Below are 25,275 nucleotides of genomic sequence, written 5' to 3'. Positions count from 1 at the left end.
CCCATCTCTGCCTTGAGAAGGTCACAGTCTGGCAAGGATTCCATTGTGAGTAGGTGTGTCTGAGGGAGTTGGGGGAACAGGAAAGAGGTCTGCAAAAGAGTTCCCTCCAGCAGGCCAGGTATCAAATACTGGGAGCACCCAGGCAAGAGCTGCACCTGGATTTGGAGCAACCTGGGAGTTTCCATGGAGGAGGTTTCCTGCCTAGGATTTGTACTGGTTATAGAGCACTTTCTGGAACACCATTTTGTTGAATTCTCACGGTAGCCTTTTGCATTAGGTAATATCTCTACATTCCAGATGAGCAAACTGAGGCCTGCAGGGTGAAGGTCTTGCCCAACTCCAGCCTCGGAGCTTTTGATTGTTTCTTTCTCCTCCTAGAGATTGAACCCAGGTCCTCCTTGCACATGCTAGATAAGCCTCTATCACTGAGCTACATCCTGAGATTTTTTTTTTTTAAGTCTCCATAGAGACTATCAAAAAATGCCAATGCTGATTATATTGCAAGTTGTCACACTGGGATATTGGGAAAAGATTTTAATTAGCAATAATTGTGCTTCAGATAAACTTCATTGATTATGATACAGCCACTGGGCAAAGCTCCAAGACCTTCTGTAAAATTTTTATTTTGAGAAAGAGTCTCACTTAAATTGCCCAAGCTGGCCTCAAATTTGTGATTTTTTTTTCTATGATTTAATCTCCATAGTAACTAGGATTACAGGTGTCCCACACCTTGACTGACTGGCTCAGCCTCTCAGTTCTCAGCTCCCCTTTTCCTTTCTCTTTGCCTTGCTTCCTCTATGACCATCCTTTTGTCTCACAAGCAGAACCCTGGGCTTTGGGCACTACCCAAGGACACTGCATATGGCAGTACCCACTTTGCGTGTGTGTGTGTGTGTGTGGGGTACTGGGGATTGAACCCAGGGGTGCCTTCCCACTGAGCTACATTCCCCAGCTCTTTCAATTTTTCATTTTGAGACAGGGTCTCACTAAATTGCCTAGGTTGGTCTCAAACTTGTAATCCTCCTGCCTCAGCCTCCCACGGAGCTGGGATTACACTGTACTACTATGTCTGGATGTGCTCCATTTTTCCAGAGGCCTGGGAACAAGACCCATGTGCCCAGGTGCACTGGGTTGTCAGGGCAGAGTTACCAAATTGCAGGACCCTGCCCCTGCTCTGGAACCCAGATCACAGAAGCTGCCTCTCCTCAACCCAGGAGCCCAAGTCAGCCCATCTTTTCTCCAGGCAAACATCTCTCTCCCACCTGTTAGTTTCAGAAATTAGACCTTTAGAAGTTCATTTTGAGTTCAGCGGTTCCCTTTTCCTAAAGGTTTTTAAAATACACTGTCCTTTGGCAGGGACTCACAGCAGTTTACAAATTCTCATTCTCTTATCCTTAGTTAGAAAGTCCTGAGGCTCCCGGGGAAGATCCTTGGAGAAGGTGGAAGAAAGGGTAGTGGGAATCAGACGGGCAGTTAATCCCACATTTACTTAAATCTCGTCGCCAGGCCTCTACCTTATCCTGTCCCCAAGGTCTTGAGTCCTTGGCCTGGTGTTCGGTACCCTCACTGGCAATTTTCCGGAAAACCTCAGAAAACAGCTCAGCAGGAAGCACGGCGGGGAGGCGCCTGTTGGGGGAGACTCGGAGCAAGTGGACTCCAGGAGAAGCCTTTCACAGCGGATCCAGCCTTTGTGGCTCAGGATAGACAACATCCTGTATCCCTAACCTCTTCCTCTTTGCGCGGCTCTGGCCCGAGTCACCATCGTGCTAGTCCTGGGGACAGATCATGAGTGCACACAACTGTGGAAATTACGGTATTGACAGACAGCGGCTCTTCCCTGGTTCTGGCTCCCCCTCTCGTTAACAACAGGAACTGCAGCGGGGTCCTGCGCCTCCGCCCGCCGCCGCGGAGTTCCGGGAGGGAGGGAGGTTGAGTGCAGAGAAGCTGGACGCTCTTGCTGGAAGCCTCGTGGTCTGGGTCCTCTGCGTCGGGTCCATGATTGAGCTGTTTTCTGAGCCTTCCCCCCAGATCTCTTTCCTTTTTGGCGACAGAGTCGTCTCCTAGAGGTGGGGTGCCCCAGCGGACCTGCGTCTTCACCCCGTCTCGGCACCTGAGCACTGGGTGCAGCGTCATGGGGTCGACTGAGTTCGCTTTTGGAAAGAGTCACACTTAGAGGCCGCTCTAAGCTCTCCACTGCTTGTCCCCAAGCAAACTATTAATCTCTCTGAGCCTCACTTGTTTCCTCTATAAAAAGGAGCTTCGATATAGTAGCATTTGCTCCACAGGGTTGTCAAGATGATGAAGTGGGATAGCACAGATGGCAGATGGAAAGCAAGAAGGTAGTCACCACCACTATACTGGGGCACCCACTATGTGCTGGGGATTGCTCTAGGCATTTTAAAACAACCCTATTAAAAAGTATCATCTGGAGTCAGGTGTGGTGGCTCATGGCTGTAATTCCAGTAGCTTGGAAGGCTGAGGCAGGAGGATCACAAGTTCAAAGACAGCCTCAGCAATTTAGCAAGGCCATAAGCAACTAGTGAGATCCTGTCTCTAAATTAAAAAATGAAATAGAAAGTCAAAAAAGGGTTGGGATGTGGCTCAGTGGTTAAGTGCCCCAGGGTTCTCCCCCAATCCCCAAACATACAAAAGGTATCAATCATCTGGGCTGGAAGTATAGCTCATTTGCCTAGCATGCTCCAGGCCCTGAGTTCCTTATCCCACACCACGGGGGTTGGGGTGGGGTGGAGTGGTTGGAGGAGTATCATTTACTGATGAGGAAATTGAGGATCACATAGGTAGAGATCAGCAGAGCTAGAACTAGACTTAGGAAGACATGGATACACAAGCCATGGGAGATGTGGGTAAGTCCAATTTCTGAGGTCTTTGAGTGAAGGAAGTGCCCAAGGACTAGAAAAATATTTGGCCCTACCTCCTTTTAGTTAATAGTTTCTTCCTTTGACATTATTTATCACATATAACCTCCCCTCCCTGCCCCAGTACTGAGATTGAACCCAGAGCACTTTACCGCTGAGCTACATCCCCAACACTTTTAATTTTTTATTTTGAGATAGGGTCTGGCTAAGTTGCTGGGGCTGGCCTTGACCTTGGGATCCTATTTTCTTAGGCTAGGAGAGACTTCTCCAGAGTCATCCCTCTGAGCAATGCAAACCTGGACTGGAGCTCAGATTTCCTAGCCCTGGGCTAGAAATAAGAGCAGAAGCGGAAAGTAAGAAGTCTGTCACCACAGGGGCTTTCTCCTTCCCACCATAACCACACAGCCTTCTCAACTCAGCTGCTTCTCCCATTGGCTGCACCCAGTGCCTCTCAGTCAGGACCTTCTGCCGCCCCCTCCCTCCCCTAGCACTCTAGGCCTCACCTTATACTGAAGACTCTAAGCAGAAAGGAGACCCATGCAATTTCTGGCTCCCAAGTGTTGGCATGAGACTAGCCAATATTTCATGTGTGTGTGTGTGTGTGTGTGCTCTTTTGTTTGAAAAAGGCTAGTGAGCACAGCCAAGCACAGTGGTGCAGGCCTCTAATTCCAGCTACTTGAGAGGCTAAGGCAGATGACTGAAAATTCAAGGCCAGCTTGGGCGATTTAGCAAAACCTTCACAAAATAAAAAAAAAGGGCTGGGGATGTAATTCACTGGTAGAGTGCTCCTGGGATCAATCCCCAGTACAAAAAAAAAAAAAATTAAAAAATTAAGGATTAATAAGTATAAAGAAAATGAACTAAAGATAAGAACACATTGTTTTCATAAAAAAACTGAAAGTGACTTTTAAACACCCAAAAAAATAAACAACTGCTTGTAATGATAGAAATGCAAATTAAAATTATGAGTTACCTATCTTATTGGCAGTAATCCAAGCTTGACTGTAATATGTTCTGTTAGAAAGGCTGGGGGAAAGAGGCACTCTCATGTGCTGGCGATGGGAATGCAAAATAGAATGGATCTTACGGAGAGAAATTTGGCAATAGCTAGCAAAATTACATGGGAATTTAATTGACACATTGTAAGTGTATGGATTTTTTGAGATACACTGTAATATTTCAACACATTAATATAATATATAATAATCAGATCAGGGTCATTGACATATGCATCACCTCAGACATTTATTATTTGTGTTTGAACCATTCAAATTCTCTCTGCTAGCTATTTCAAAATATTCAATTAGTTATTGTCAAACATAGTTATTCCTTCTATCCAACTGCATTCCTGTACTTGTTAGTCATCTCTCTCTCTTACATCTTCCCAGCTTCTGGTAATCACTACTCTATTTTTCTCTTCCTTCTCCTCTTCCTTTTTTTTTTTTTTTTAAATATCAGAGGTTGAACCCACGGGTTCAACCACGGGTGCTTTACCCCTGAGCTACAAGTCCTTTTTATTTTGAGCTAATTTGCTGAAGGTCTTCTTAAGTTACTGAGGCTGGCTTCGAATCTTTTTTTTAAATATCTTTATTTTACTTTTATGTGGTGCTGAGAATCCAGTGCCTCATGCATGCTAGGCGAGCGCCCCACCACTTGAGCCACATCCCCAGCCCCTGGCTTCGAATCTTCAGCCTCTGGAGTAACTGGGATTGCAGTTGTGTACCACCCCGCCTGGTTCATCCTCTACTTCTTTGAGATCAACTTTTTGCTTCCACATATAAGTAAGAATGTGTAATATTTGTGCTTCTGTGCTTGGCTTATTCATTTCATTTAAGGTCCTCTAATTGTCTCTTGATTCTCTTAATCTATAAATTTCCTCTCCAGGGCTGGGGTTGTGGCTTAGTGGTAGAGATCTCGCATAGCATATGTGAGGCGCTGGGTTTGATTCTCAGCGCCACATAAAAATATGTAAATAAAATAAAGGTATCATGTCTATCTACAACTAAAAAAAAAAAGAATTAAAAAATTTTTTTCTCTCTTCCTCTCTCTCCTTCTCTCTCTCTCTCTCTCTCTCTCTCTCTTATACACACACAGACACACAGACACACACACATAATTCATTTGTTGAAGATACTGGACCATTTGTCCTGTAGAGATTCTTGAAATCTAGGGTTTGCCAATCCCTTCCCCATGATGTCATCTATCATGTTCTCCTGACTCCTGTATTTTCTATAAATCGGCAGACTGATAAAAAGAGAGTCTTGGCAAGGCTTCTTTCTTAGAAGTGGTATGTATTTCCATCACAAGGTGCACAGAATCTTGTCCCCCCTTGTATGACATTCAGCAGCCATTAATGATATTCTCTATACATTTATTAAGCTGGCTTTTAAAAATTGATGGTGTTCTACTTCTGTTGTACTTTCTCTGTTTATTGACTGGCATACTTATCAAATGTGAAACTCCTTCTCATCAACTATTTGATTAAGGTACAGTTCCTGTTGGAAAGCATTCCTTCCTTTTGTGGTTTTTCCTTTTATTTACCAATTTTCCAAATAATGAGATGACTTCCAAGTATTGTATGAAGTGATCACTGTGGTATTTTGTTTTATTATCATTGTAAAGTAGGATCTATGTTTTATCCACTGATGTTATTTTCCTTATTGGTACTCAGATTGTGATACCTTTTGCTTCAACCTACTGTTGACATGCCAAAACACTCCAGCTTGATCTGGTAAGTTCCTGGCACCAGCCACCATATTCCTGTCACCAGCCCTAGAAGCATCCATGTTTCCTGGGAGGCCTGGGTCCTTTTAATGGAAGTGGTATTTAGAGATGGAAATCCAGGCATTGCTGTTCCTTACTGGTCATTGCTGTTGGGTTGGTCTTATTTCTAGGGCCATTCATCAGATCAAGCTAGGATATGTTTGTCCATTTTTTGTTTTTTGATAAAACATTGTTTTAGTCAGCTTTTTTGGTACTGGACCAAAAGACCTGACAAGAACAATGTTTAAGGGGGAAGAGTTTATTTGGGGCTCCTATTTCAGAGGTCTCAGTCCATAAATGGCTGATTCCATTGCTGTATGCCTGAGATGAGGCAGAACATCATGGCGGGAGCATGTGGAGGAGGAAAGCAGCTCAGGACATGGCTATCAGGAAACAGAGAGAGACTTTGCAGGTCAGGGACAAAATATATACCCTGAAGTCACATCCCCAATGACCCACCTCCTCCAGCCACTACTTGCCTATAGTCACCTCCCAGTTAATGCCATCAAGGGAATCAATGCACTGCTTAGGTTAAGACTATTATAACCCAATCATTCCACCTCTTAAACTTTCTTGCATTGTCTCACACATGAGCTTTGGGTGGGGTGGGGGCACCTAATGTCCAAACCATAATACACATTGTAAGTATCAACTCAAACTCAAGACAATGGGATTTGATGGAACATCATCAAATGACATCTATGTTTTCTTTCTCTTATGTTGGAAATCCCACTTTCCGGTGACTTCAACAGAATTCTCATTCATGCTCCAAACAGCCTCAGAATAACAATTCTGATATAATAATCAACAAGATAATTCTAGAAAATATTTTTTAAAGTTTTTCTTGGGACTAGGGATGTGGGTCAGTGGTTAGAGCGCTTGCTTAGCATGTGTGAGCCCCTGGGTTCAATCCCTAGCACTGCAAAATAAATAAATAAATAACAAATTTTCTTATCATCTGGCTACATCCTACTAGGAGCATCAAGTCACATTATTGTTTTAAAGTCACTTCACTGTGTAGTTATGCTATCAACTCAACAAACATTGTTTATATGTTTTATTTTACTTTTCATATGCTTTTAAATGTTAATTTTGTTTTACATGACAGCTTATCTACCCGTTTCAAAGGAGTCTCGGAAGGCTGTGGTGATGGATGGAGAGATGACTAGTGGCTTCCATCTTGCTCTTATTCTCTTTCATTCCATATCCAATTTTTATTCCCAGTTGAGGAGGCTGCTGACCAGCAGTGGCCCCAGACCACCACAGATGCTGACTGATCCGGAGACATTGGCTCTGTGGTGGAAACAATCCCCAAGACCTCCCGTGAGCCTCCCTTGTGGGTCCATTTCAGCAGCTGTGCATACTTGGTTTCTCAGAAGGACTGGCTAGTGACTCCTCTGATCCCCAATTCCTTTAGTCACTCTCTTCCCAGCTTCATTCACAATTGCTATGACAAATCCCAAACCCACAACCTCAAAGTCATTTTGTCCCTTGATTGACATATAACTGTTTTTGTGGCTTGCCTTTATACTGTTTGAATCAATCCTATATTCTGCCTTTCTTTACAGTAGCATACCACACACAATCTTTTTGCTTTGTGAATTTTTTTGGTAGTGGCTTTACTGACATAATTCACATGTCATTACAACTCACCTACGTAAGTGTGCAACTCAGTGATTTTTAGTATTGCGGAGTTATGTAACCATTAGCCACCCTCTCAGGTAGTCTTCCCATCCCACTCCCGCCCCTAGAATGGCTAGGCAACCATTCATTGACTTTTTTGGATTTGCCTGTTCTGGATATTTATTCATACAACCCACTACAGAGATCTCCAGCAATAGTCAGGATCATCCTCTATCCTTTTTATAGCCTCAGAACTCTCCATTGTGTGGCTTATTCAACCTGTCTCTTTGCGGATGGACATTTTTCCCTATTTCCGGTCTGTTGTCACTACAGTAGAATGCTTGTAGTATTTGATGTGTTTACCAGGGTATCTCTGGCATCTGTACTTAAAAGTGAGATTGTTGGGTCAGAGGGTAAATGCAAGCCCGTAATCCCAGCTACTCGGAAGCTGAGGCAAGAAAATTGAAAGTTCGAGGTCAGCTCAAACTTACAGTGATATCCTGTATCTAAAAGAAAAAAAAAAGTGCTTGGTATATAGCTAAGTGGTAGAGTGCTGGCCCAGAAGGTGAAGCCCTGGGTTCAATCCCCAGTGCCCCCGAACCCCAACATCTTTGAAATGATATACATCATTACCAAGCTACAGAGCAGGAGCCCTGAGAGCAGAGCTGGAGAAGCCTACTAGAGAAAGCCTGTAGGGCCTTCTAGGCTGATCTAGAAGCAATAGGTGTGTGTGGTTCAGCCTGGGCCAGGGCAGCTGCTCTGGGGAGAATGAGCAGGCCTGTGCCTGGTGAGAGGCCTCATTCCCTGTAGGTCTTTCCAGTGCTCATTTACATCCTCTTGGGTCTCATCTCCAGGTTCCACAGAGAAAGCTAGGAGGACTATGGATAGTACCCAGGTAGCAGTGGTTGCAGGAGGGTGATAAAGCTGCAGCCTCTTTTCTCTGCAGATGTAGGGGCACAGACATCAAGGATGGCAGCTGGCACCCCACTGGTCTGAAATATAATCTCTTCTGATGTGTTTAATGTGTATCTTTTTGTTTGTGTATGTCTTTGAATATTTAAGTTTTGGCATGTACTTTTTTTTGTTTTGTTTTGTTTTTTTGGTTCTGGGGATTGAACTCAGGGCAATCTACCACTAAGCTACATACCCAGCTCTTTTATTTTTTATTTTGAGACAGGGTCTCCCTAAATTGCTGAGGGTCTCACTAAATTGATGAAGCTGGCCTCAAACTTGTGATCCCCCTGCCTCAGCCTCCCAAATAGTTGAGATTACATGCATGCACCACTGTGCCTGACTCTTTAGATATTTTAATATATATATATTGGTTCCTGGGATTGAACCCAGGGGTGCTTTACCCCTGTGTTACATTCCCAGACCTTTTAATTTTTTAATTTTGAGGTAAGGTCTCACTAAGTTGCTTAGAGCCTATCTAAATTGCTGAGGCTGGCCTCAAACTTGTGATCCCTCTGTCTCAGACTTCCAGGCCACTGGGATGACAGGTGTGGGCCACCACACCCAGCTAAAACTTTTAATATTTTTATTACAGTTGTGTTACAGGTATTTTTCCATCCAGCAGTAGGTGTTTACATCCATGTTGCCATGAACACACCTGGTCCCTTGCTGCTTTTGGGTGTGTGGGGGGGGGCAGGAGTACTAGGGATTGAATCCAGGGGTGTAATCCCATTGAGCTACATCTCTGGCCCTTTTCATTTTAAAAAATTTGAGACAGGTTTCCCCAAGTTACCAAGGCTGGCTTGGAACTTGCTATCCCCTGCCTCAGTCTCCTGAGTTGCTGAGATTACAGGCAGGCCCTGGCCCCTTGCTTCTAAGGCTGCATAGTGCCAAATTTTACCCATTCACTCTCCCAATGTCTAGCAATTTAGGCTGCCTCCAACTCCTGGTGATCCAGCAACTAACATTCTTCCACGTGTCCGTTTAGGGGCTTGAAAGGGAATTTTGGGGCTCTGTATGTAAGAATTAGATTTTAGGGTCATAGTAATAGCTCACTGTGAATTTCCCTCATTACTGCCAGACTTTGTTCCAGAATGACAGCCTCGGGCTAGTCCACCAGCAGTGCGACAGCTGGGAAAGCTCGACATTCCCACTGACATTTGGCATCATCCAGCTTTCTCATTTTTACCAGTCGATTGGTGTTACACCTCATTGTCATTGTAACCTGTATTTTTCTGATCACAAATGAATCTGATCATGTTTTCACAGACTCGCAGTCTTTGTCGGGGTTTCTGTTCCTTAAATGCCTACTCCAGTCTTTAGGGGTCTGACTTTCTAATCCTGGGAGCGATCAGACAAAGGCGCCTGAGTCCAGGGTGGGAGATGCCCGCCAGAGGCCTTGAGAGGGGCGAACTCTCAGGGGCAGACACGCCCAGGTGGACTGTTGAGGAGCCCAGCGTGCCCTGTCCGGCTTGATTCGGGTAGGAAGGGCGCCGGGCGGTGGGCAGGGTGAAGAAGCAGGAGGGGGAGTAACCAGACGCCTGCAGCAGCAGTAGCAGGGGCGCAGGATCGGGAGGAGCCGCTCCTATCCCGGGCTCTGCATCCGCCCTCGGTGCTCCCAGGCTCTGCGCCGGCGAACGCGCGCCTCGTGCCCGGGCACCCGCGCACCCGCGCACAGGGCTGCGGGGCGGCGGGATGGAGGAGGAGCTGGCGTGGGAGACCCACGGCTGTGAGTCGGCTGCGCCGCGGGAGGGGTGACTCCGGCGGGCCTGGGCCGACAGGACCCGGACATTCGCGTAGGGCAGCCAAGGGAGAGGTTGGCGCGGTCTGCCTGGCCACCTCCGTCTTGGGCTTCTTTATGGCTCCAAGCAGAACGCACAGCTGGCCAAGGGGGGCATTGGCCGCACCTCTGGGACTTGGGGGCGCCACCCATCTGGCCAATTAGAAGCTGCGGCCAAGGAGACATTAGCTAGACAGAATAAAGGTAATAGAGATCCTTACTGGATCTGAACTGGCTTTGTGTGCCGGGCCTTGAGGCAGGTCAGGCATGATGTTTAATCTTCACTGCAGCCGCACAGGTAGGACCTATTGTTATCTCCATTTTGCAGATGAGATAGCTGAGGCACAGGGCCATTAAGTAAGTTGTGCAAGGTCACATGGCCATTAATTGGTAGAAATGCTGGCGATCCCAGCTTTCTCAGAATGTTGGAGTTGGATGGGAAATGGAAACCATATCAAATGGGGAAGCTGAAACCCAGAGGAGAGGAGCTGAGGCCAGCTCCAAGCTGGATGAGGGCACCCCAGAGACTTCCTCCAGAAGTGTGCCCACTGCCAGGACTCCTAGGTGGGGTAGTAATATTCCTGAGGCACCAGCTAACCTGGGTGTAGCTTTGGCTGCACTGCGTGGGAGAGGGGAGAGGATTATGTCAGTATCTGCACTGTGAAGCCTCAATCCTGCAGCCTTTGGCTGAGCCCTGATACCTGAACTCAAGGGCTCCTCATTAAATCCCCATAGTACAGCTCACTGGTGTTCCATATGATGGAGCAAACTATCCACTCAGCTGAGGGATGGTGTTGGGAGTGGTGGGCTCCTTCAAAGTGTTAATTAAGGGGGTTCTTCTTGGGGCAGAGCTCACTGGAGCTGGCCTCAACTCAAGTGAGCTTCACATTCAAAGCATGGGTAGCAATGGAGTATGTGGGAGGGATTCTGGGTGCAGGACAGAGCATGGGGAAAGGCTCAGTGATCAGAGAGCACAGTGTGCATTTGCTGTGGCTGGAAGGAAGGTACATGAGGCGAGGTGAGTGGAAGAGATAGACAGAACTTGCTTTCATTGTCAATTGAGCTTCTCTGGTCACTGTATGGAGTGTCTGCTTGTTCCCCATTGGGACTCTTGGTTATTTGTCAATACAAACCAGGCCACTCCCCTGAGCTTCAGCTAGCATAGTGGGTGTAGAAACTGGAAAGAACCTGAATAGATTCTTCTGTCCCCCAATTTTACAACTGAGGAAACTGAGACCTGTAAAGGGACTTGACTAGCCCAGGATTGTGCTGCTGGAAAGTGGCATAGTAGGGCCTGGAACCCACACTCAGCTGGCTCACACCTGAAATGCTAGCTCCTCTGAACCTAGGTCATGGTGGTTTTCAGGCAAAAAGTTGAGGAAAGAAAAGTGCAGCCGGGTACGGTGATGCACACCGGTAATCCTAGTGTCTTGGGAGGCTGAGGCATGAGGATTGCAAGTTCAAAGCCAGCCTCAGCAATTTAGTAAGACCCTGTCTCAAAATAAAAAAAATTAAAAGAGCTGGGGATGTGGCTCAGTGATAGAGTGCTCCTGGGTTCCATCTCCAGTACCCACCCCCCAAAAAAAGAAAAAGAAAAGAAAAAAGAAAAAAAGAAAGAAAGAAAAGTAAGTGCAGGACAGCATGTGTTAAAGATTCTTAGGATCTGAGAAAGATTCTTTTAAAGCCTGTTATGCTATGTTGAGAAGGTCTCCTCACCTTTTCAGGGAAGGCAGACCCTTTGGGACAGGGAAAAGTGGAGCCATCAGTGGAGACCACACTTGGAAGGTGGCATTTCTCTCAAATACCCTCCTCTAAAGTATTGGGGTGAAGCTGCATTTCCCTTGGAGCTTCTTTCCTGCTGTTAACCTGAGCTTATATTTCACTTTTCTAGGGGACTAGTGAATTTCAGTTGGGGCACATCTTACAGTCTAAAGGCCAACCTTCCAACCCCAGGAAATTGAATGAGTTGTGTCTCACACATTTATTTAACAGATCTGTGCCAGGGCACAAATTTGGAACTATAGATATCAACAAATCAGACAAAAATCTCTCTTGTCATGGGCTTATGTTAAAAGGAATAAGCTGGCCTGGTGACTTAGTGAGACCCTGTCTTAAAATAAAAAAATAAAAATAAAAAAGAGGGATGGGGTGCTGGGATTGTGGCTCAGCGGTAGAGGGCTTGCGTAGTGTGGGCGGGACCGGGGTTCAATCTTTACTCAGCACCACATAAAAATAAAGCATTGTGTTGTGTCCATCTACACCTAAAAAAATAAATAAATAAATATTAAAAAAAAAGAGGGATGGGTTGTGGCTCAGTGGTGGAGCACTTGATAACACATGTAAGGCACTGGGTTCAATCCTCAGCACCACATAAAAATAAATAGATAAAATAAAGATATTGTGTTCACCTACAACTGAAAATATAAATTTTTTAAAAAGTAAGTAAAAGGGGCTGGGGTGTGGCTCAGCGGTAGAGCGCTTGCCTAGCATGCATGAGGCACTGGGTTCGATCCTCAGCACCACATAAAAATAAAAAATAAAGATATTGTGTCCTCCTAAAACTAAAAAAAAAAAAAACAATTAAAAAAAAAAGTAAGTAAAAAAGAGCTAGATAGATATATAGTGGTAAAGTGCCCAGGATTCAATCCCCAGTACATGCACACACACACACACACACACACACAAAGGAGCAAGTAGATAATATAAATATGTAAAATAACATATGGAAAGAAATGATGCCAGGAGGTAAATAGGGAGTCCTTTCCTTGGATGGGCTTCACTGACTCAGGGGCCCCTAAATGAAGGAGGCATCTCCAGGTCTTTGGCCAACAGAAAATATTCCCTGACTCTTTGCCTTGGAGGAATAGTGGTAATGATGATGGTGATGGTGGTTTGGGCACATAGTGGTAAAGATGGTAAAGATATATTTTTAAAAAAAATTTTTTTTAGTTGGAGATGGATACACAATATCTTTATTTATTTGAATGTGGTGCTGAGAATTGAACCCAGTGCCTTACACATGCCAGGCAAGTGTGCTACTGCTGAGCTACAACCCCAGCCCAAGATAAATTTTTAATCATTATATGAACTTTGCAGGGGAGAGTTCATGTCCCCATTTTGCAAATGAGGAAACTGAGGCACCAGGTGATTAAGTAACGTAAGTCACAACAGCTAGAAATGGTTCCTCCAGAGTTGAACCCAGGGCCATGTAATGGTCCTAAGGCAGAAACTATGGCACTCACAAGTCATCGCCATGAGGACCTAGAGAGCCCGTGACTTTCTTTAACATCTGGAAGGCTGTGGAAAAGCAAACTGCATGGCGGGCCTGTCACTTCAGTGCATCCTAACCTTCCCTGTCAAGAGAATGACCACCTGTCCCTGGATACACCAGGGCTGGATCCAAACATTCACACTGGACCAAACATGTGGGATGTGGGTTTGGCAACAACATAAACACAAAATTACTTGCCCTGGAGTGACTGTGCAAAGGTCTAGAAAATATTTGTCCCCTGTTATGGTGGATCTGAGCCCTTCTAGAGTAGGGTCAGGCATTCATTAGTCTGGGGATTAATAGTGACACTCATAGAAGCAGAGCTTTGTAGATTTCTCCTGTGTCCAGCTTTGGGTCTGCTGAGAGCTGTGGATGGATCAGGATGAGCAGAAGTGGCCGGGATCCCCAAAAGCTTCTGGTCTAGCCAAGGAGACCAGAGTCTCACAATTAAGAGCAGTCAGGATAACCGAAGTACTGGGGGTTAGGTGGGGTGAGGCCCAGACCATGTCACCAGCCTTGTGTTCTCCAAACTCAGATGCTAACTTGCCGTGTGGCACTGATTCCCCCCAATGCTTGTGACAGGTTGGCAGGGGCAGCTCTGAGTTCCCAGCAGTCTGAGAGTCTGATATAAGGACGTAGCTACCAGGGTGACAGTGGAGAAAATAAACCACAGGGGAGGCAAAGCAGGGTGGGCCTCAGATTGCAGAGGTGGAAGGACTGGGATCTGGGGATGAGGGGTGGAACCAGGAGGTGAAGGTGTAGAAGTGGAGCAATGAGCCTCCAGCCTCACCTGAGGCTGACACAGGGAATCCTGGCTGCCTTCTGCACCAGATTGAGCTATGCAGACTGGAGCTACTGACTCCACTGGGAATGAATTCCATTCCCCTTCCCCAAGAGAAGCTCTTCCTCCCCACCCCCTTTCTCGGTACTGGGAGAACCAAGGAGCACTTTACCACTGAGCCACATCCCCGACCTTTTTTATTTTTCATTTTGAGACACTGAGTTGCTTAGGGCCTCACTAAGTTGCTGGGGCTGGCTTTGAACTTGCAATCCTCTTGCCTCAGCCTCTTGAGTCACTGGGATTACAGGCATATGCCACTGTACTTGGCCAAGAGCAGCCCTTAAAAAATATGGGAGACCCTTCTGCTCAACCCACATCACTTTCTCCCCTCAGTACTTCCCCTGGAGAGGCAGCTCCATGAGGCTGCCCAAAAGAACAACATTGGGAGGATGAAGGAGCTGATGGGGAGGAGGGTTAACATCCGGGCCAGAAATCACGTAAGTAATGGGCTCCCACAAGGTGACAGCATCACACAGGGGGACAGTACATTGAGCTGGAGACAGACGCTTTGCATGTGCTAATTTGGCGGGAGGTACGGGGTCTGCATCCTCTTGAGGTCTCTGAGACTCTGGAGTGGTAGGGATTAAGGTCAGGATGCTGTTAGGCAATTCCAGAGCTCCGACTCTGAATCCTGGTTACCCATCAGAAAGACACACCTAGGACAAAGGCTAGAGCCACAGAAGGACAGGGGGCTGAAGGTCAACAGTCAGGGGCTGGCCCATGGGCAGCAAAGTGCAGGTTCTGGGAGGGACAGAGGCCCAAGGGAATGCTGCATGCAGGAGTTGGGGAGACATAGCCTTGCTGGTGAAGGGGACAAGAGGGAGAAGGCATTCTTTCTGTGGGGGACATGAGGGACAGACACCTCCCTGCCTTGGGAATTCTGACTGTCAGGAACTTCTTGGAGAAGATGCCAGGTCCTGGCTAGAAGGAGTAGATGCAGGATTCCTGACTGCAGAAAGAGGTCACATTATATGGGGTGACATGACAGGTGCAGCCTGGGGCACATAATGGTAACAGGAGTTCTGGGATGTATCTATTATATCTTGGTTTTCAGAGCACTTGTCCTCTTCCTTCCTAGTGGTCTTCACTTATCACTGTTCCCTGGAAGTGATAAGGAGGCCAGGAAGTACTAGCCCTGTGTATAGTCCAAAGCAGTGCAGCGGGCCACAGGTCACTTTAGGTCATACAGCATGTTGTTGGTGACTGAAACCTTGGTCTCAACATGCAAGGAAGCATGACCTTGTAGGATGATAGGATGCCAGCACCACATTCACTAATTCATTCCTTCTTTTGCACACTCATTGGCTCATTCATTCATTCATTAAGTTATTTATTAAGGCGTACTCTGCTCAGCCCTGTGCTAGTGCTACGGACAGAGTAGAACCCATGACAGACATGGTTCTTGCCCTGGTGGAGCCAATGGGCTGGTGGGGAGGACAGACACTAAGCAAAGCATTTTAAAGTCCTTTCCCACTGTGAAAAGCTGTCCTGAGAGCACTGGGAGAAGGGTCAGAGGGGGTTTGCCCACCTAGAGGGGTCAGGGCAAGCTTCCAGGAGCCAGGTGAGGAAGGGCACTGTCCAGGCAGAGGGAATAGCATGGGAAGAAGGAAGGAAGGAACAGCCTGTCCCCCAGGGAGGAGATGTGACTTGTCTGAGATCACACAGTGTTTCCTTTCATTGTCCCCCTCATAAGCTGAGGGGACAGTGCTGCAGAAGGCAGGAGCAGACTCTGGGTGGGAAACTGACCACCCTCAGCCAGCTCAGATGTGCTGAGGCCACAGCCCATGATGAACCTGCAGGGTAGTCTGAGAATGAGGTGGGCAGTTAGGCCCTTTCAGCCCTATTCTGAGGGAAGAACCCCAGGCACTCGGGATGGAGGCCTTGGGGATTTGGGGAATAATTCAAGTTCAACTAGCAGGAACAAAGGTCTAGCGGTGGGAATTTGTTTGGCATTTTTGAGGAAGCAGTGGTGTACATTGCCAGGCCACGCACAATCCTGTAGGCCCTAGAGTTAGGAGTCTGTCCCAAGAGCAGTGAGAAGCTGTGGAGACTTTTAGGTGGGGACAGAAGCACGCAGTCATTGTGTCTTACTGTGTTTATTTTGCCTTCTGCTGTGTCAGGGACAGTGGGGCTAAAGTGGGGCTGGGTCCTCAGCCAGATGGTCACCAGAGCCAGCAAAAGGCCCTTTCAGCCTGCAGACCAGTTTTCCTGGTGGGGCAGGTGTGGAGGGCGACAGTGATAAGTTTCCTCTCCCTCCTGCAGGTGGGCAGGGTGGCCCTGCACTGGGCTGCGGGTGCAGGGCATGAGCAGGCCGTGCGGCTGCTCCTGGAACACAAGGCTGCTGTGGACGATGAGGACGCGGTAGGGGTCCCTCTCGGAGGCGTGTCTGTGTGTGCTTGTCTGTCTCAGGCTAGGGCAGAGATCCCAGGATCTCTCTGGCTCTGTGTAAGCCAGTTGCAGTTGCTGAGATTGTCACTGATATGCAGGTGCTCAGTGGGGAGTCAGCTTCAGGGCCTAGTGAAACCACATCAATTCTATTTTTCCCTTGCACAGTGATAAAGAGCTCTCCATTGTCAAGGGCCTTTCAGTTCTAAGAGCCTTTCTCAGTCCCTTATGATACCATGAGGACAGGGAGAGCTGTGGGCTATAGAACAGATAATTGGGTGTTGGTAAAGGCCAATAAAAGTCACCAGGAAGAAGGTCTGTCATGGCAGGACACAGCCCTGCCCTGGCTAACACTTTAACCAATGACTCGCATAGAGACTAATGGTCTTACTGAGAAAATGAACAGCAAGCACCATTGTTGAGAAAAAGAAAGCACTGAAGGCTAACATCTGCAAAATTAGCTCTACAGGTTTGAGGATCCAGCTGAATCTGATAATGACATTTCCTAAGAATACATTTAAGGACCTAAATTTAAGGATGGGGGTGTAACTCAGTGGTAGTGCGCTGTGCAAAGCCCTGGGTTCAATCCCTCATATTGGTGGTGGTGGTGGAGCGGGTGTGAGGAGAGAGAATTAATATAAATTTAAATTTTCTAAAAAGATCATAAATTTGCCTGCAGAGATTTAGTTGTCCATGGAAACACTGTTTTTTTGTTTTTGTTTTTTCAGTGCTAGAGAGCAAGCCCAGGGCCTTGTGCATGCTAGGCACGTACTCTACCACTGAGTTACGTTCCCCAGCCCCCTTTTTTTTTTCTGAGACAGGTTCTTGCTAACTTGCTGAGGCTGGCCTTGAGCTTGCAGTCCTCCTGTCTCAGCCTCAGAGGTAGTTGGGCATCTGGAAATACTTCTTTCCTTTCTGGCTTCTCTCTGGTCCCAGGTCCCACCATGAGGGGGACTTGATTACTAGCTGAGGTTGGGGTGTGGCAGCAATATCTCCCCTCCCCACAACCCTAGCCCCATTTCCAAGAGAAGACCCAGAAGTGATGTGATCAAGACTGTCCTCACCATGCAGGGCCCCTAACATGGCTGAGGTCCCTGGAGATGACCTTGGAGCACTCAGAAGTGGAGTTAAAGCAGCCCTCAAATGGGTGATCAACCTATTTCCAGCTGCTGAGAGGGACCACGGGGTGAAAGGGGCCAGAGTGCCAACTGCAGGGCAGGGCTAGGAGTGTCTGACAGCGGTGTCTGACCGTGTGTGGCTGTCTTGTGAGGCAGGTAGTGCTGCACACAAAGCCATCACCTGGGGGATGTTCTAGGAAGATTTCAACAGTGATTCTCAGGCTCAGTCCTGGGTGAGGTCTTCACCAGCCATCAGGTCAGACAATAAGGACAAAATCGTATGCTTTTGATGACTCTGGATTATAATGAATATATTCTGAGGTTGGCTCCTTTCATATTTTTAAAAAATGGTTCTTCCTTATAGAACAATGATGAGAGTAGATGGTAGCTGTTTCATTTTTAGATTTGATCTAGCAAAATAATCCCCCAAAATTCCTGGTCTTTAAGTTCCTAAAGCTTGGTGCTCTCTGTAACTGAGTGGCACTTACAGTCCTTATGGTTGTATGGTTTGGCCATGTAGATGCAGGGCCCCAGGTGTCATGGCCACGCCTCCTTATTCTCTTTACCTCTCTGTCCTTTCCCCCAGTTTGGGATGAACGCGCTTCTCCTGTCTGCCTGGTTTGGTCACTTGCGAATCCTCCAGATCCTGGTCAACTCTGGGGCCAAGATCCACTGTGAGAACAAGGTAAGACCCAGCCCACAGCCCCTGCCCTCTGAGGTTGGCTCCCCCTGACCCCAGACACACAGATCTGCTCTCAACTCTGTCCCTTCCTGCCTCTGCAGCTCCCAACTTGCCCCATTCTCTGAGAACACCCCCCCCCGCCCCCCGCCCCCGTCAGAAGCTGTGCTGAGCTCATTCCAAGCTGGCTGCTTCCCCTGGGGCTTAGGAGAAAGGTCTGGAGGAGCTTCCAGTGTTTTCAGCAGCAGCAGCAACAGCAGGGAAAGTGACAGGCTTTTTCTTTGGTTCCCACACCTCTTACTACTTTGTAATGCTGGGACAATCCCCAGCCCTCTGGTTGGCCTCCTTATTTATAGGAGAGAAGTCAACAAACACCCCCCGAGGGTAATTTAGGAGGATGAACAAAAAGGGAGGTGGGTTCACCTCCACCCTCCTCCCTTGTGCTCAGTGGTGGGATGGAAGGACCCCATTTACCAACCCCGGGACCTCGAGTGAGTTACTTTATCGGCCTGAGCCTCAGCTTTCCTCTTAGGAATGGGGATGCTCTCTCTCTCTCTCTCTCTTTTCTTTTTAATATTTATTTTTTAGCTTTAGGTGGACACAATATCTTTATTTTATTTTTATATGGTGCTGAAGATTGAACCCAGTGCCTCACACATGCCAGGCGAGTGCGCTATTACTTGAGCCACATCCCCAGCCCCCGGGGATGTTCTTACACCTTGGAACTGTAGGAGAAGCCAGCACAGGGCTGCATATGACATACAAGATTGGGTGCTGGCACCCTAGGGAACCCAGCAGCCCTCATGGCTCACTGGTGTGTGTGTGTGGTTTCAGGGAGGAGGGCCCCAGCAGGTCAGAGTGCGGGGAACCCTCCCCTGCTCTTACCTTTTAGAGTGCTGCTGGCCCTTCAGGAAATGCAAATATCTTCTTATTCCAAATGCCTTTGGCCAGGAATTCTCAAACATGGGTCCTTGGAGAGAATTCAGAGGACCTATAAAGTTGGATCCAAAAAAGTGCATATTTATTTTCATTAATGTCTACTTGAAAACCTAAAAATTCTTTCAATAAAAGAAAATGTAGTTGTTTTCATATTAATTAAAGTCTTTGCAGTTATATTAAAATACTCCTGGGCTGGGGCTGAGGCTCAGCAGTAGAACACTCCTCTCACATGTGTGAGGCCCTGGGTTTGATCCTCAGCACCCCATAAAGATGAATAAAATAAAGGTATTGTATCCATATACAACTAAAAAAATATTTTAAAAAATACTCCTTACATTCATCATTACTTTAAAATTATGGTGGTAATCAGACTCTTTTTTTTTTTTTAAGAAAGAGAGAGAGAGAGAGAGAGAGAATTTTCAATATTTATTTTTAGTTTTCGGCAGACACAACATCTTTGTATGTGGTACTGAGGATCAAACCTGGGCCGCACGCATGCCAGGCGAGCGCGCTACCACTTGAGCCACATCCCCAACCCCAATCAGACTCTTTACTAATGGTATTGTTTAATGTATCAGTAAAGAAACAAATGTTACTAGATTGAAAACTGGTTCTTAATATTTTGATAACTATATTTCAGTGAAATTGGTTTTCTCTTATGACAGGCAGAATAATGCCCCCCTACAAAGATGTCCATATATTAATCCCTAAAACCTGTGAACCCCAGAGCCTAACACGACAAAAAGAATTTTGCAAATACGATTAAAGTAAAGACCTTGAGTTAGGGAGATTATCTTGGATTATCCACAGGGGTCTAATGCATTCACAGGGGTCCTTGTAGGGGAAGGAGGGAGGAAGCAGGGAGTCAGGGGAGGGGGTGATGAAGGAAGCTGAGATTTGGGTGATGCAGGTCATGACCCAAGGGATTTAGGTAGCCTGTAGGAGCTGGAAAGGGCCAGGAAACAGATTCTCCCCAGAACTTCCAGAGGAAATGTAGTCCTGCCAACCAATTTTAGACTTTTGATCTCAGAACTATAAGAAAATAAACTTGTGCTATTTTAATCCACTAAGTTTCTAGTAATTTGTTATAGCAGCAATAGGAAACTAATACATCATTGTAAGCCTATGTATTTGATTAAAATTTTTTTCCCAAATGATTTATGTATTTAAGAAAACATTATGCTAAGAAAATTCATAGGCTTCACCAAGTGCCAAAAAGGGCCATGGCACATATGAAATCTGGCTCAGGCTATTGTCAGGATCTTGCCAGTGGCAGTGGGCACAACTGACAACTTCTGGGAAGGATATTCCTGGGTCACAGGATCGGAGCTGGAGTGTGGGAGTGGGGAGCCTCAGAAGAGCGCCCTGGGAAGATACCCACATTGGAGCTCAGAGTCCTCCTGTCTAGTCCTGCCTGCCTGGCCCAGCATGGCCTCAGAGGAGCTCAGTAGCCCTGGGGAGTCCAGTGGCTGTCCTGATAGATTTGCTGGAGTTGTAAATGGGAGCCTCAGTATTCTAGAATGGGGGGTGTCTTGGTGTATATGGAGGATGGGGTTCTAAGTAATGAGTTCTTCTAGTCAAGCAGATCCCCTCTATTTTATGTTCTGGTTTTGGCAACAAATCTATTTAAAACGTAATGTCTTAAAGCAATAAGGACTTCTTATTCTGAGGCTGGCTGGAAAGTTCTGGCTTTGCCTGGGCTCCCCCATGAGGTTGCAGGTAGCGGGCAGGTGGTTGAGGCTGGCTGGCTCTAGAGGATCTCACCCACGTGTCGGGGCCTCTGTAAGGAAGGTTGGGATGTTTAGAGTAGTGACCCAGTTTCTTTTCTTTTTTTTTTTATTGGTTGTTCAAAACATTACAAAGCTCTTGACATATCATATTTCATACATTAGATTCTAGTGGGTTATGAACTCCCAATTTTACCCCAAATACAGATTGCAGAATCACATCGGTTACACATCCACATTTTTACATAATGCCCTATTAGTAACTGTTGTATTCTGCTACCTTTCCTATCCTCTACTATCCCCCCTCCCCTCCCCTCCCATCTTCTCTCTCTACCCCATCTACTGTAATTCATTTCTCTCCTTGTTTATTTTCCCATTCCCCTCACAACCTCTTATATGTAATTTTGTATAACAATGAGGGTCTCCCTCCATTACCATGCAATTTCCCTTTTCTCTCCCTTTCCCTCCCACCTCATGTCTCTGTTTAATGTTAATCTTTTCTTCCTGCTCTTCCTCCCTGCTCTGTTCTTAGTTGCTCTCATTATATCAAAGAAGACATTTGGTATTTGTTTTTTAGGGATTGGCTAGCTTCACTAAGCATAATCTGCTCTAGTGCCATCCATTTCCCTGCAAATTCCATGATTTTGTCATTTTTTAGTGCTGTGTAATACTCCATGGTGTATAAATGCCACATTTTTTTTATCCATTCATCTATTGAAGGGCATCTGGGTTGGTTCCACAGTCTAGCAATTGTGAATTGTGCTGTGACCCAGTTTCTCCAGGTGGTCACTGATCCTCACCTTGCCCAGCCTGGACTTCCTGTATGGCTGCCTTGGGGCAGAAAAATAGCAAGAGCAGAAGAGGCAAGGTCTCTTGAGACCAAGGCTGAAAAGCCACATGACATCACTTCTACCATTGTCTGTGGGCCAGAGCCCATCAGGACCAGCCTAGGTCCAAGGGAAGGAAAATACTGACTTGGATTCTTGATCTCTTGATGAGAAGGGTAGCACAATTCTACATTTTAAAGTAGTTTAGGATATATTAACATTTCACCTGCTTTTTATTAACATCCTATAATGCATTTAGTCATCTTACCTGTTTAGTGTCTTCCAATTTTGTGGCAACTTCTCAGCTTTTTTTTGCTTTCCATGACCTTGGCATATTTGTAGCAGTCAAGTGTTTTGTAGAATGCCTTTCAATTTGGGTTTATCTGATGTTTTCCTCATCATCAGTCTTCACTTATAAATTTGAGCTGAAGGCCACAGAGCAATGCCCTTCTCATCTTGTCTTACTAGGGGCTTTGTGATACCAACATTACTTATCACTAGGGATGTTGACCTTGATCCTCTGGTGAAGGTGGCATCTGGTAGGTTTCTCTACTGTAAAGTCAGCATTTTTCCCTTTTCATGCTCTATTGTTAGGATCTTTTTTGTGGTTTTAATTTGCATTCCAATAATGACTAATAATGTCAGGTAATTTTTCAAATGTAAATTTGCTATCTCCTTTCAAAATAATAAAACACCAAGGTGGTGTTCTTATTATTTTGAAAGGACTGATCCAGTTTCTTATCCTTTATATGCCTTTTTTTTTTTTTTTTTAGTGCTGGAGATTAAGCCCAAGGCCTCCCTCAAGCTAAGCAAATGCTCTATCACTAACCTATGCCCCTAGCCCATTCCACCCACTTTATTTTTTGGTACCAGGGAACCCAGGGACACTTGAACCCAGGGACACTTAACCTATAAGCCACATCTCCAGCCCTTTTTATTTTTCATTTTAAGACAGGGTCTCTCTGAGTTGCTTAGGACCTTGCCAAGTTGCTGAGGCTGGCTTTGAACTCTAGATCCTCCTGCCTCAGCCTCCTGAGTCACTGGGATTACAAGTGTGTACCACTACGTCGGCCTTGTTTTTAATTTTGATTTTGAAGCAAAGTCTCCCTAAATTGCCCAGGCTGGCCTCGAATCTGAGATCCTCTTGCTGTAGCTGCCTACATAGATGGATTACAGGTGTGTGCCACAGGTATTTGCGTGCGTGTGAGAGAGAAATGAGATTTCTGTATTGCTCAGGCTGGTGTTGAACTCCTGGGCTCCAACAGTCCTCCCACCTTGTAAGTGTGGGGACTCAGCACTCAGGCACTTCCACAGCCAAATTATTTTTAATTGGATTGTTTAATTCCTCACTGGTGAATTTTTAGAGTTCTTTATGTGTTTTGGATACATTTCAAAGTAAATTCAACGCACTTCCCTCTAAATACTTCAGCAAGCATATCATTGGAATTCAGTTTCTTTATATACAGTGAAATACACAAATAAAAAAGTATACTCACTGAGTTTTGACGCCATCAAGATGTAGACGATTGTTCTGTTGATTTTTATGACCCATTGATGGACTGCAATCTACTATTTGATAAACAATGTTCCAAATAATCTGGCTTTGGTACAGGCAGGGGTAGGAGCTCTGGGTCATAAGCATAGAATTTGCAATCTCTCTCATTTAAATATTGCTTTTGAACTCAAGAGACCTTCCTGCCTCTTCCCTCCCCCTAACCAGGCCACTTCCTCTAGTTCCTGCACACCAGAGGTCAACTCCTAGTGACCTGAATACAGGGAGCCCTTAGTCACTTGCTTCTTCATTTGTAACTCTATGAAGGGAGACAAAGGCCTAGAACATTCTCAACTATTCTGTGGGGGATGTTTTGGGAACAGTGAGTGCTGTATGACCTCACCTTACATTTAAAAATCATTTTTCAGTTATAAAATACTTTTCCTGTAGGCAATGCCAAGTAGTCCTCTAACCTGATCATCCTAATTGACTTGTGCCCAAATGGAGGCTCAGAGAGATAGAAGCAACGGGCCCAAGACCACAGAGCTGATGGGTGTGATGCTGGAGTTTGACCTCTGGCATCCTTATTCCTACCAGCCCAGCTGAGGCTGAGTGGCTGCCCCAGTGGGTCAGCCTGGGGCCACTCCTGATTTACCATGTGGCTTCCATGGGAAAGCTGGGTTCTGGGAGACAGGCAGGCATGCCAAAGGCCTCCCTTTTCAGACTGCAGGGCCCACCCTGGGCTTGTTTCCAGGACGGCCTGACTCTGCTGCACTGCGCAGCCCAAAAAGGCCATGTGCCTGTGCTGGCGTTCATAATGGAGGACCTAGAGGATGTAGCCCTGGACCACGCGGACAAGGTGAGAATGGCAAGGCCACTCCTCCCTCCCATGGGCTGGGGCTCCTGGAGCCACTTGTGCCCTAGAGGCTTACTGCACTCTGGAGTGCATCCTTTGATCTGTGGGTGACTGTGTCCCACCTGGAGTACTGGTCTGGGGGAGACCTCAGGGCACAAATGGGTGGGATAGAAGCAGAACATGAGCAGTTGCCTCAGAAAGGCCCTGGCAGGGACTCGACAGGGCACAGAAGGGAGCCTTGCTGCTGTGTCCTGGAGAGGGTGGCATTGAAGGAGTTGGATTTGGGGTAAGATTGGAAGGCATGGGGAGCCCCAGAGTTCAGATGGACTGGAATTTTGGGAAGGAAGGTGGGTTGGGGTGAGATGGGAGGGATGGGGAACCCCTTGTGGAGATATACACCCCAGTCTTAGGAATCTGTTCTTCATTTAGTAGGCAGCAGGGAGCCACCAAAGGATTGCAGTGGGAGACCCTCCCCCCAAGTGGCCCTTGTTGGGAAGTGAGGTCCAGGCTTTTCCATGCAGGATGTGTGGGGCAAGGGGCAGTAAGGGGGAGAACATCTGGACAGGAGAGGCCACTGCAAGCCCAGAGAGGTAGGGAAACAAAGGCCAGTGGGCAGAATGGGCATGCCCACTGACAGGGTGAGGAAGGTCACTCTCTCTCTCTTGTCCTGGCCAGCTGGGAAGGACGGCGTTTCACAGGGCTGCTGAGCACGGGCAGCTGGATGCTCTGGACTTCCTCGTGGGCTCTGGCTGTGACCACAGTGTCAAAGACAAGGTACTGTGACTGTGAAGTCTGGGCTTTGACCAGGATGCAAAACCTCCTGCTACCTTCCTGACTCTGGCACCTCACCTATGTCGTCATTGTTCTCCTCCTCCTCCTCCTCCTCTTCTTCTGGTACTGGGGATTGAACAGGGATACTCAACCACTGAGCCTCATCCCCAGCCCTATTTTGTATTTCATACAGAGACAGGGTCTCACTGAGTTGCTTAACATCTCACTTTTGCTGAGGCTATCTTTGAACTCGCCGTCCTCCTGCCTTAGCCTCCTGAGCCACTGGGATTACAGGCGTGTGCCACCGTGCCCCGCTTCCTGTGCCTACTTCTGACTCCAGCTGTGCTGGGGGGCAGTATCCAGAGACAGATCAGAG

At 46.7% G+C, this 25,275-nt stretch overlaps 1 protein-coding gene, 1 long non-coding RNA gene and 1 other non-coding gene across 3 annotated transcripts in view; 1 reads left to right on the top strand and 2 right to left on the bottom strand.

The window, feature by feature from the left end:
- Positions 1 to 458: 458 nt before the first annotated feature.
- On the bottom strand, positions 459 to 599 carry LOC125613444. Its single transcript, XR_007344011.1, has one exon. It is a non-coding gene; the product is annotated as a U4 spliceosomal RNA (small nuclear RNA).
- Positions 600 to 6,681: 6,082 nt separating this feature from the next.
- Positions 6,682 to 23,432, bottom strand: LOC125613306. The gene is made up of 3 exons (XR_007343829.1): positions 23,277 to 23,432; positions 19,173 to 19,278; positions 6,682 to 6,932 (listed from the first exon to the last, which is right to left on the bottom strand). It is a non-coding gene; the product is annotated as an uncharacterized LOC125613306 (long non-coding RNA).
- The window catches only part of Ankdd1a (ankyrin repeat and death domain containing 1A), a 31,274-nt gene continuing 15,779 nt past the window's right edge, over positions 9,781 to 25,275 (top strand). The window contains 7 exon segments of the mRNA XM_048793069.1: positions 9,781 to 9,942; positions 14,439 to 14,542; positions 16,368 to 16,469; positions 16,471 to 16,497; positions 18,195 to 18,293; positions 24,027 to 24,131; positions 24,804 to 24,902. Of these exon segments, the coding sequence (XP_048649026.1) occupies positions 9,909 to 9,942; positions 14,439 to 14,542; positions 16,368 to 16,469; positions 16,471 to 16,497; positions 18,195 to 18,293; positions 24,027 to 24,131; positions 24,804 to 24,902 (570 nt within the window). The 5' untranslated portion in view covers positions 9,781 to 9,908.

Source organism: Marmota marmota, unplaced genomic scaffold (assembly GCF_001458135.2).
Source record: "Marmota marmota marmota unplaced genomic scaffold, marMar, whole genome shotgun sequence".
Taxonomy (NCBI): Eukaryota; Metazoa; Chordata; class Mammalia; order Rodentia; family Sciuridae; genus Marmota; species Marmota marmota.
This window is presented reverse-complemented; position numbering and strand designations above follow the sequence as displayed.